Source organism: Falco punctatus (assembly GCF_963210335.1).
Source record: "Falco punctatus genome assembly, chromosome: 5".
Taxonomy (NCBI): Eukaryota; Metazoa; Chordata; class Aves; order Falconiformes; family Falconidae; genus Falco; species Falco punctatus.
Window position 1 is genome coordinate 24,860,218 of NC_137584.1, and position 13,008 is coordinate 24,873,225.

General features: G+C 38.3%; 1 protein-coding gene across 3 annotated transcripts in view; it reads left to right on the forward strand.

Moving 5' to 3' along the window:
- TPO (thyroid peroxidase) overlaps positions 1-13,008 on the forward strand; it is a 59,087-nt gene that overhangs the window by 32,196 nt on the left and 13,883 nt on the right. For all 3 annotated transcript variants that reach the window (XM_080387796.1, XM_080387797.1, XM_080387798.1), the window contains 5 exons: positions 2,818-3,076; positions 3,592-3,762; positions 5,278-5,515; positions 10,742-10,950; positions 11,469-11,639. In XM_080387796.1, coding sequence (XP_080243922.1) covers positions 2,818-3,076; positions 3,592-3,762; positions 5,278-5,515; positions 10,742-10,950; positions 11,469-11,639 — 1,048 coding nt within the window. The remainder of the gene's footprint in view (positions 1-2,817; positions 3,077-3,591; positions 3,763-5,277; positions 5,516-10,741; positions 10,951-11,468; positions 11,640-13,008) is intronic.

A 13,008-nucleotide genomic window follows, 5' to 3' on the forward strand; every position in this document is an offset into this window, starting at 1 on the left:
ATGAACAAAAATTTCTCAAAAATAATCTGAAATTATGTGACCTGTTTCAAAATACCTCACATATGGCTGACATTTGCTGGACATGGCCCAGTCTGGAGGCAAACCTCACCAGGATGCTCGCTAAGTTCGTAAGGACAGTTGGGAACCCCTGTTGTAATTCTGCCTTCTGGATAAGAGGGATGCCTTTCATGCTAACAGCCTGTTTAACTTGGAGTATTATTGTGTTTTCAGGTCAGGATTCAGTTACTTTTCTACAAACAACACATGTGTGATTCCCAATATGATGTAAAAACTGTACAAAGCCTTTTCTGACCGTCTTGTTATTCATCAGATTCTCTGTCTAGATACTGACCAATTGATTTAATTGCTAGGAAATCAATATTATTTTCTCTGATATGACTAAATGAATAACATCTAAATACTCTTAACTGCTCTGTTACTATTCGGTGATAGAGACCACTAAAGTCATTTAAACATTGAGCATATGAGCTTCTGTTTAAAAGACAGTGCCCATTTGTCATAATTTTTCATGAATTATACTGTTGAAACAATGACTGCCATGACATGAGGCAGTAGGAATATTGACATTATTGATTAAAACTAATTTCTTCATGAGGCTTCTATAGAGGTTGGAGTCAATGCTGTGAGGTGCTGAATGTATCCTAAGAGGAGCTTGAATTTCCACTGATCTCATAAATGTCACAAGGAGTTGAGACCACCCAGTACCTTCCAGGTTCAGGCTCTTTACATCCTCATAAGTCCCTTTTGCTGCTGCAAACACCTGAAAGTTAACTTATTATTCATAAATAGACTCAAAGTAAGTAGTAAATGGTATAGCAGTTCATTGTACTTGTTTGTGATTCCTTTCCATATAGCCCCTTTGTGGCTCTGAGTTTACTGACATATTTTTGGACAAGCACGTTCCTTTGTTTCCATAGGAGAATCTCAGTTGTTGAAGGAACACTTTATTGAAATAAAATATTGTGCTTATCTATGTCAAATATGAAAAGGAGTGCATGCAAAAGAATTTTAACAAAAATAATGTTGATGTTTCTCAACTGTTTTCACCTTCTTTAGAACACATGTACGTGTCAGTTACGAGAACTTGAATCAAGCTTCCCCTTGACTTCACACAGAGAAATTCAGGCAAGATACATTCAGAGACCATGCAAATACAGGATGCTGCTTTAGATGTCATTCTTTGTCAGACTCCAGATTCTTTCTGGCAGTATCACCTTAGTCAGTATTGTTTAAAAAACACCTCTACGTGATGGAACCTTATTTAGCCATTGGAAGTTTCCATCACACAGGTGCCTCTCCTAGCTCAAGGCAGGCATAAGGCCCCTCTATACCCTTAGTCTTTTAATTTTCATGTCTTGAAACTGCAATTCCTCTTCCCCCACCAAGAAATTAAGAACTTGCCTCTGTAGCAAATGAAAAATCTGAATTGTCTGCTCCTTCAGGGAATTTGGCCTTTTTGAGCAGCTTAGCTTGGGATTTCGTTTACAATGAGCCAAAAAATTATGGCCATATCAGGATGTTTGTGTCCATGGCGAACCTAGTCCTATTTAAAGTCTTTGCTTGTAAAAACTACCTCTGAATCTAAAATTAGAAAGAACTGTTGCCTTGCAAAACCTTTGTGAATGTAGCAAAAGGTTAACGTCACAATGACAGTGTCAGTGTTAATTTCTAACAATTATTTCATTTTCCTCATATGCTATATTAAAAAATTTAAAAAATTTAAAGAGCTGTAAAAAAAAAATCTAACCTATTGTCTTTCAAGTATTTCATTCACTGCATGACCTAACCTGAAAACACAAAGAGGTTGTTACCTCTCCCTTTTGAGAAAAGTGAGCAAATTCTGGAGAGGTTCCTTTGTCCCTGTGCTGTGCCTAAAATAAAGACAGGTTTTTCATAAGGTCATTTTATGCCAACTGGCTTTTCAATATGCACTATATCAAGCTCACGGTACATTTGTCTGTATATTTTATTGCACAAAATATTGAATCTATAAGGTATTTTACTGAGTTCATTATGCTTTGTATTCATCCCATTATACTTTATTGAGTTCAGCATCTTTAATCTATAATGCACTTTCATTTTATTTATTTTCCCCCTTTTTTTTGGTCATGATTACTCATACGCTTTTTTCGTGCAGCTGTAATGCTATTACATTATAAAAGCATTTGACAGAAGCTATTTATCAGCATTTTCATTTTTGAAGTGTGTTTTTTAGGAGTCTATAAATTGGCTTGAGTTTAGCATAAAATGTCTACCAGGGGATTGTGGGCAGCACTATTTTAAAGCCTGGTCATGTCAAATATTTAGTAAAGAGAATTTGTGTCACAAATATATGTCTGAAAATAGAATTTCTTCATATCAACAGCCATTCTTGAAAGATTCTATAGTAATTCATGCTTTCATTGCCATTTTTAAGGGCATTATAATTTACACCATCACAATCAAGGCTTTAAATCTTAGCACACCTCCCATGAGCTGGATTAATCCATGGATTGTAAGTGAGCAATACTGGTAATCTCTGCTCAGGAGGCTTTGGTCTAGCATTTATGGTAGGAGCTAACAGGGGCCTGACTGTTGCACTGCACTGAGCTGTGCCACTGATTCTCTGTAGCCATTTGTCTCCTTACTGCAAAAATAAGTCCAATACTTTTTACTGGCTAATACAGCTTTTAGTCATGCCAAATGCTTGGGCATGGATGAGTGAAGAAAAAGGCATTTTAGCACCTGGGAATCATTACTATTTGTCTACAAAAACACAGAATGATAAATGTTTCTTTTTCTTTTCTTTTCTTTCAGATTATTACTTTAAGAGATTACATTCCCAAAATCATTGGTCCAGATGCTTTTAAACTGTATATTGGCCTTTATACAGGTTATGATCCCACAATCAATCCTACAGTTTCTAATGTATTTTCAACAGCTGCTTTTCGTTTTGGTCATGCAACAATCCAACCAATAGTAAGGCGATTGAATGCACAGTATTTATATGATCCAGAACTCCCAAATCTCCATTTGCATGAAGCTTTCTTTAGTCCTTGGAGGCTCATTAAAGAAGGTATGGTTTTACTTAAACTGGCTTTTTTCCTGAATATTGCAACTTTTTTTGCACTTACTTATTTTGAGTTAGGAATAGGAACATTTATTTGATTGCATCACTGATTTAAGTTGTTGAACAAGTTCCAGAACGCTAACATGAACTAGAGAATTATTATGAATTAAATAGTTGTCCGAGTCTGACAAAAGCTACTCTCTAGATTAAACCACTCTGGCAGATTGAGAATAGACTGATGAGTGTTGAATGAGGATGAAGATTTTTTTTTTTTTTTTTTTTTTTTTTGTGGTTCAATGTGTTATCAGGTTACATATTTTCTTACACCTAAAGAAGAAGGTGGAGCCTTTTCATAGCACTATTATTCTATTTTAACCTGAAGGGGATTTTTGCATGCATTTGAATGTAGAAAACCTATGTGGTCAACATTTAAAAAACATAGAAGCATACATGCATTCACATTGTGAAGAAAGTTATAATGGTTTTATATATGCTGTAACATATTATTTTTGTGTTTAAAGGAGGCTTGGATCCTTTACTAAGGGGTCTTCTAGCACATTCAGCAAAACTGCAGGTGCAAGATCAACTGCTGAACGAGGAGTTAACAGAAAAACTGTTTGTGTTGTCCAATAACGGTTCACTTGATTTAGCATCATTAAATTTACAGCGTGGCCGTGATCACGGACTCCCAGGTCTATTGATTTTCCTTGAATTTTCTTCCAACTGGTAACTAACAATAACCTTTTATATTTGGGCTGTAATTGTAAACTGTTAATTAATAGCTTTGGTGATCAGAAAAGTAACTTAAGTCTTTTAAAATGTAAACTGCTAATAGTTCTAACTTTGATGGAAACAAAATGTTCCACAGAACTTGAAACTGAAATAGTCCGTGAAGTCTGGCATCTAAAAGGACAGTAGTAGCGAGTGGATCTGGGTGTGCTCAGTGTAGGTACCTGAGGCTCATTCTTGCTGGAACCAGCTTCAGAGGAGCGGAGTTTCTGCCTGCAGCAGCTACTTGCCACCGGCAGGCTGCCCCCAGCCTGTGGATCAGGTCAACTTAGACACCCTCATCAGCTCTACTCCGTAGGAGGTGTTGAGAGGTCTCCAGAAGTGGTGTAGATGGCTTAATTAGGTGTACACCTAATTTTGAGAAACAGTACATGTTTGTGCTTGCTTGTTGCACTAGATCTCTTACTCTAGTCAGCCTAGGGTGAGACTGAACTACCAGTCAAGGCGCATTAGCCCATGGGGCCATGGGTGCACCAGCTTAGGGGAAGACTGCTTGAGCTTAGTTCAATTTGATAGCATCAGCTGTTAAAAAATACAGTAGGTTCCCAGTTCTGTGTAAATACCTCTCCCAAACATGCCACAGCTTCTGAGACCAGGGGAAGCAATCCTCATCATAGCAGACAGGGCCTCTTTATTTTTAGTTTCTAAAACTGTGCCCTGACCCCCTGCCTGAACAGACCACTTGTCTGCATGACTTAGCAACAACCATGGCTGCCCTTCTGCACTCTGAGCCCCGTGTCCTCACCCATGGAGGCAGGCCCGACTGACTGTCACATAGCGTTATGTCTCTGGGTGACAACTCTCTCCATTTCTCCTGCATGACTCCGCAGCCAGGAATGCTCAAGTCTTGGCTCTGGACAACAGAAATGAAGCCTGACTCTGTCCTGGACTTCAAAGCTCTCAGCTACCCAAGAGTGGAAATGGAGGTTTGATCTCCCAGACCAGAAATTAAAGATTTTTGGGAGCAGGAGAGTTTAAATCCAATGATGTAAAAGAAATCTATTTTCCAGAGAGCTAGACATGTGCCCTAGGATACTTTCCTTAGTAAAGTGCTTCAGTTACTGACTTCATTCAGGTTACTTCTTGCCCATTCTTCACCTAAATCTTGTGTTCCCAGTCTGGAAATCTCAAGACAGTGAATGCTACTATTATCTATTATCATGTTTTCATTGCTTAAATATGGGAGAATTATTTTAAACTTTTGTTTTCCTTCATGAAAATCATGTGCAGTTGCATAGCTCATATTTTCAGATCCTGACATCATTTCCCTGATCAGTTTAACCAATAAGCCTATTCTGAGACATAACTGTCTATGACTATGATTAATGTTGTCAGAATGTAGTGCTTTTAAATTTATTAATTTCATATATCATGCTTTCCAGTCAAGTCTAATCTTTCTTTTAACATAATATATACAGGTTATAACGACTGGCGGGAATTCTGTGGCTTACCAAAACTGGAAACTCACACTGAGCTGAATACAGTAATCACCAACCATAACATCACTGAAAAAATAATGGAACTGTACCATAATCCTAACAATATTGATGTTTGGCTTGGTGGCCTGGTAGAAGACTTTCTTCCAGATGCTAGAACTGGTCCCCTGTTTGCATGTATAATTGGAAAGCAAATGAAAGCACTAAGGGATGGTGACCGGTGAGTTTATTCATGCTGTCAAAACATTTGAGTAAAAAAAAAAAAAAAAAAAAAAGCAATGGATATTTTAGAGATATGTGAGGATACTTCCCAGGACATAAAAGAAAATGGCTCTTAAATATGTTTTAAACATAATTTAAGTTGAATAATTTTCCCTGCCACTTCCATGTTTCTATCTTACCTCTTTTAGTTTTGTTGGGTGAGCTTTTTCTTATTCTTTTTTGGTCTGTATTTAGCATGAATTCCAGATGTCATGGGTATTGTTTCTATGGTACTGAGATGTCCAACTTTGTACTCCTGGTGGAAATGCAAGGTGCCACCAGCAGTTAATTGTGACAGGGGCAGCTAAACTCTGTGTGGATGGATGTAGTACTGTGCAGGCTTTAGCTATCCCATCCCTGAGGGCTGGACTGAGCTCAGGAACTGGAAGAACCTCACCATTTTCCATGGCAACCACAGCAAAGTCAGAAGGGATAGGCAAAGGACTATAATTTAGGCTTCCTAGAGCTGATAAAAAAAAACATGTACCTGGTCTTAGATGAACTGGAACTGCAGACTGCTCCCAGAATTGCTTCATTGGACACAGCGCAGGATGTCCCATCACCCAACCCTGCACAGCTGTCACCAGGATCTTGTGCCAGTAGAACCCTCCACACCAGCAAGGCAGCAGAAATGCAGCTTCAGGTCACAAAGGGATGCAAGATGCAGTTTATATCTTGCTTCAGCTGCTGAAGTAATTATAAAACCAACCTTTTTCTTATTTTCATCATGTATTTGTGGCAGTAACTTCAAATCTCATGAGAAGACTAATTTTAAACTGCTCACACCATGCTAGCAGTGGTGTTTTAAGTACATCTGGTCCTTACGCTCACCTTTAAGATCCTCTCATAAGTCACTGTTGTGGAAAGAAACCATTATGTAAATAAGCATCTGAGGTAGAATTTAAATCTGAACTTTAAAAAATGTTAATTAATTAGCTCACAGGAAAAAGCAATGCTAATCATAAAGGTGGTATCTTATTAGCATAAACTGTATAGACAACAAACATTCCATTCAGCTGTGTTAAAAATGTGGTTGAAACTCCTCTGAATTGTACAGGCATACTTGACCCTTTCTGGGGAAGGAAAATCTATTGAGGTCCTTGCAGCCTTGTTTCCATGCATCAGTGCCTCACAATACTACTTATTATTCAGTGTCTTATAATACTACTATTATTAAACAAACTTAAGCATAATTTGTTAACTCTAAATTGAGAAGAAGAGAGATCTAGTAATGGAAGAATTCCAGGAGTTTCTGCCACAAATTTTGTGCCAGCTGACTTAAATGTGAAACAGTATTCTGTCATTAATACTAAAGGAACTATCTAAAGAAATGTTAGGTATGTAACAATGTGTTATAGCTGTCACACAGTAAGTAAATGGAAAAGTCTAACATTCATTGCAGTGCCTTGTCAAAGAAAGTGTTGGGTGTAATTTCCATCTGCACTGCTAACACTACAAAAACAACAGAAGGCCTGCATGGATGAACAAGGAGCTTCTGAACAAACTCAAACACAAAAAAAGAAGCCTGTAGAGGGTGGGAGAAAGGACAGATACCCTGGGAGAAATAAGGGGAAATTGTCCAAGCAGCCAGGCATCAAGTTAGGAAAACTGCAGCCGTGATAGAATTAATTCTGGCTAGAGAAATCAAGGGCAACAAGAAAAGATTCTATAGGTACATCGATGATAATATAAAAACTAAGGAAAATGTGGGCCCTCTACAGAAGGAGGGAGACACATGTTCACCTGGAACATGGAAAAGACTGAGGTGCTCAATGACTTTTTCACCTGTCTTCACCAACAAGTGCTCCAGCCACACTGCCCAAGTTGCAGAAGGCAAAGGCAGGGACTGGGAGAATGAAGAACACCTGAAGGTGCACAAGTCCATGGGACCTGAGGAGATGCATCCACAGGTCATGAGGGAACTGGTGGATGAAGTGGCTAAGCCACTGCCCATCATGTTTGAGAAGTCCTGGCACTCTGGTGAAGTTCCCATTGAGTGGAAAAGGGGAAACATAACCCCCATTTTTAACAAGGGATACAAAGGAAGACCTGGGGAACTACAGGCTGATCAACCTCATCTCTGTGCCTGGCAGGGTCGTGGAGCAGATCCTCCTGGAAACTATACTAAGGCACATGGAAAATAAGGAGGTGATTGGTGACAGACAACAGGGCTTCCTGTCACAGCACAAAAACTATCAAGCTGCAACAAGGTCTTTTACCATCACATACCAGCATATTCTTCATACAGTCCCTCTGCTGCCTTCTCCTCATCTCACCTCATCCAAGGCATGTGCTCTCCCTTCTCTTGCTTCTTCCTCTCTACCTCTTCCTTGGCTGCTCTCTCTTCATTGGCTCTCAACCCCTTACCAGAACCAGCCACAGCTGCACCTTATCTACATCAGCCAACCCGCCGACCCTGAAGCCAAACCACAGTTGTATATTACCAATGTTTATTAACCCAGCTTCATTCCTCTACAGGCTTCACTAAGGGCAAATCATGCCTGACCAATTTGGTGGCCTTTTGTGATGGGGTTACAGAGTTAGTGGGTAAGGGAAGAGCCACAGACCTCATCTACCTGGAGTGCAAAGCATTTGATGCTGTCCAGCACAACATCATTGTCTCTAAACTGGCGAGATGTATTTGATAGGCAGGCCACTCAGTGGTTAAGGAATTGTCTGGATGGTCACACTCAAAGAGTTGCAGTCAACAGCTCGATGTCCAAATGGAGACCACTGACAAGTAGTATTCTTCAGGGGTCTGTACTGGGACCAGTGCTCTTCAACATTTGTGTCAGCAACATGGACACTGGGATCGAGTACACCCTCAGCATGTTTGCTGACAATACCAAGCTGTGTGGTGCAGTTGACATGCTGGAGGGAAGGGATGCTATCCAGAGGGACCTTGACAGGCTTGAGAAGTGGGCTCATGCCTTTTAAGGCTCGTAGTCTTAAAATCTTTTGTCAGTCATCTGACAAAGCATGAAGGGATTTCTTTTTTTCAATGTACTTAACTGAAGCACTGTCTTAACCTCAGCCTAATCACCTGAAACAAATTGTTTCTGTTCCATCAGCCTTGACTTTCTGTCTCTTCCTACTCTGAATCTTTTTGTGATATCAGAATTTGTAATAGTTGGGAAAAATACTGAAGCTGACTTAGTCATTCTTTACATAGGAGGGGCTTGCGCCTTTTTATTTTCCTTTTTTCTTTCTTTTTTTTTTACTCTAACACTGTAAAATTCACCTGTAAAATTTTGGTCACCTGAGACAGATCAATTAGAGCAACCTTTGTTAGAGTAAATACCTCTCTGCTGGATAGATTAACAACTAATTTTCTGCTGAAGCCTTTTCAGCAGTGTAGATAAAACTGAATTCTGTGATGAAAGTGGAATAGGTTTTAATGTATGTGAAAGGGGAAATTATAGGTGTAGGAGGGATGGGTGGAGCAAAACCTTTGATGGCTTTGATTATGGGAAAGGGCCTGGGAATGGTCATTGAGGATTCAGGATGCTCTGAGAAGTTTGGGAACAGTATGCAGGTGAGGGGTAAGAGGAAGGCATCTTTCTTTTTTTCTCTCTCCAGTCCCTCCATCTCTCCTAAATTTCTTGTCACAGTGCTGCTGAGGTGTGAAACATTCACTCGGTCCCTGGTCCTGTGGATTGCTTCCTCCTCCAGTATAGGCAAAACAGGACAGAATTTTCCCCAAATTGTCCTGCTGTAGGTAACTATCTGTTTACAAATAAAGCCCATTTTCCAAAATTTCACATGCACTTACCTTACTTAACTGGTACACTCCTGTTGGCAGCAGGGTCTAATTTGCCCTGAAAACCCCCTCCCTGGGGCACACTAGCAGCCCTCCTGGTCCCAAGAATGCACACTGGACTATCAGACATCTCATTTGCATGGTACTGTTGCAGGCAGCTCACAAAAACCCTAAGATGCTGCACATATGCCAGGTTTGCACAGGGTTTGCAGCCAACGTTGCTGTTCCCTTCCAGTCAGAAAAGTTTAAACACAAATTCCACAGACTTTTCTCAAAACCTCAGCCTTCAGTACTATGGACACCTGAGTGTTAAAACTGAGGTCAATTTGTAAGTGTGATCACATCCATACTTTACTGCTAATAGTCTTAGGATATGTTCCCACAAATCCCTCCTAGCATTTGGAAAAATCCTCATTGGCCTGAGCACCATAGGGAGCTGTCTTAGCAGTTTAGCAGTGCTTAACACTGTTTAATGCACAAATGCAAATGTGCTATCAAACTCTCCAGAAATATTTTTGCCTTTCATGACATGTCTTTATGTACAATATATTTACCTTACCTTTTTTTCTCCAGCATTTTCTTTCCCTTTCTTTTAATCTTTGAACACATATGTATGTGTGTATGCATACATATGTATAACAAATTTCATTTAACAGATACACCTTTATAGCACCAGCTAGTTCTTCTGTTCAGGCACCATACTCCTGATCTGACAAATTGGAAGAAGCAGCTCCTGTCTGTTCCAGCCAGTCCTCTTATCTTACCTTTTTTTTATGGTCAAAAGCATAATTAGTCTTACAATTTCCTGCTATAATTAATCTGCATATCAAAAGCTTTCTTAGCAAATTAAGAAGTCCATATTAAACAGAGGAGCATTCAACAATACCTGTTTTCATAGCAACCATTCAGTAATGACAAGCAGAACTAAAAAATCTATGGTATGGGGAAATCTATTATGGCTACTCCTGATCTGGCTACGGCTATGGTATGGCTGCAGATTTAACTCTGTAATTTATACTTAAAACAGTCTATGAGTGCACAGTGAATACTGGTGTGCATAGGATTAAGCACCTAGTTCAAACATATTAGTTCCAAGTTTTCCTCTCAGGATTGTTAACTTTTTTTTGTGGCCCTGTATCATCAATGAAAAGCAATTCTGCAATTGTGAATAATGAATAGTTTTAACCAGCTGACTTTAACACATCATCTGAGTTGACTAGTACATCAGACTCACACAGCCTTTTTGGGGCTTTCAAGCTGGGTATGTAAGTCTGCAGATCATGGTGTTTACTTTTAGTATTGTTGTATCCGCCTACATTTTTCTGTAATTCTTAGTTTTGTTTTTTTACATAGGGTACTGTGAAAGTAAGAGTAATCAGCGCTTCAAATTTGATCTTTCCCAAATGTTTCTATCACTCTTTCCAGATTTTGGTGGGAAGATGATAACGTTTTCACAGAAGCTCAAAAACACGAACTAAAAAAACACTCATTGTCCCGCGTAATTTGTGATAACACAGGGATTTCTGAAGTGCCAGCAGATGCCTTTCGACTTGGAAAGTTTCCACAGGATTTTAAGCATTGTGACAATATACCTGGGATGAATTTAGAGGCTTGGAAAGAATTTTATCAGGAAGGTAATCTGGTAGTTACCAGTCTTTTTCTGATGGGAGGGGAGAGTAATCAGCAGTTAGAGGATTGACCTTGGTTCTGACAGGTCTTGGGTTACTGGTCTGATGCAGAACTTCAGTATTTCCACCACTTACACATGTTATCTAGGTCTTTCTCTCTTTTTTTTTCTCAACTTCCTCTGTAAAAAAAAAGGTAGTGTTTGCTAACTTCACTTTGGTAACATAAAAAGTTTATGAGATATCCAGACTTTATGGCAATTGGGGCAGGAATTCTTAGAAAATATTAATTAAGTCCTCTGCAGAAAATAATGCTAGAAGATAACACTAATTTTACAAGTATTATTCAATCTGGAAGTATTCCATACAAAATCTTGTCCAAAAATGAACAATTAAATTCTTGGTCACCTTAAAACGTGAGTAATTTCACTGAAGTTAATTTATGGCAGTAAGGGAGAATAATGTCCATTTGTGAAGGTAAGTTCTTAAGTTTTTAAAAGCTTGTAATACAGTCTTTTTATTTGTAGAGGAAATATGTGGAACACCAAAGAGTGTGGAAAATGGTGATTTTGTTTACTGTTCAGAATTTGGAAAATCTACAGTGATTTACTTGTGTCAATACGGATTCCAATTACAAGGAGAAGAGAAATTAACCTGCACAAGTAAAGGATGGAACTTTGAGGCTCCTATTTGTATAGGTATCTTTTTTTGTTGTTGTTGTTTCTGAATTTTCTAGAAGCTAAAGTCCAGCACAGTAATCAGAAGTGAACTCCCTCATATGTTCTCTTGTAGTCAACCTTCTGGGTTTATAGGTACAATAACATGGCAACGTGAAACTCTCATTGCTCCAGAATTGCTATCTCAATCTCTACCCATCCTGATTCAGCAATCAAGTTGATTATAGGAAAATGTCACTAAAAATTACTTAATTAAGTAAAAATTGAGTCTATTAACAGCCAGTAGGAAAAAAAAAAAGCAGCAAATCAGAATTACACATTGCTCCCTCCTAAATTCAACATAACAAGACAGACAGTTTTCATTTTTCTAGCCTTGTTTCAATGAATGCTCTAGGTACAGAATGAGCTCGGCACCAGTAGTTCATGTATCAACTTAATGAGTTAAGTGACAAAGAAAAAAAATTCTGAAGTAAGTGAAATTAATCAAATTAATTATCACCTCAGTTCCAACCACCCTCTTCCAAATATCTGTGAAAAGATTTTCCCAAAGTAATTCCTTCTTCAGGTAGAAAAGTAGAGCAGGTGAAAATCAGCAAAGAGATTCTGTCTTTCAATATTTAATGCACATTTTCAGAGACATATTTTTCTGTAATTTTAATTGCTCTTTTATCTTCTCTCTTCCTTTTGCCTTATTTTTACTGTTGAATAGAATAAGATAGGAAGAAAGAGAATGTGGCAAGTATTTCAAGACCTTCACTCTTTGCAGCTATGAAGGGTGAATTCGCTGTTCGCATTTCAACTGGGTGTGTTTATAATGGTGTGTGTATATATTTTTATATAAATATATATATATACACACACACACATACTCAAACTTCTCAGCTTTATAACATGAGAGAAAATGAAACCTGAAAAGGCCATATTTGGGACTATAATATGGATGGTGGTAAATTAATTTGAATGCAAGTGCTGCAGCTGATCCGCAACAAAGTCTGCTTATCAGTATTTCTGTGACAGCAGAATAGAAAACTATTCATTTTAATTGTATACCTGGTATGGAAAAAGTCAAATGAAATTTGCAGCTCTTTCCTTTATTCAAATCCTATTTATCCATTGAATTCCACCCACATAAATACCATATAAAGAAATAAAGCTGTTAAATGAATTACAATAAAATCTTTTCGATAGATTAATGTTCTGGCAGCAAACTGAATAAATAATTTATACGAATGAATCATTCCTTGTCCTAGTTTCTTTTAATATGTTCAGTAATGTAAACAAAAGACTGTATATCTGCTATAGGAAAACAAGCTGCTGCATATATTAAATAAGCAACGCCTTTATTAAAAGAAAACCATCAAAACCCACTTACACAGATGCTACTTGAGTT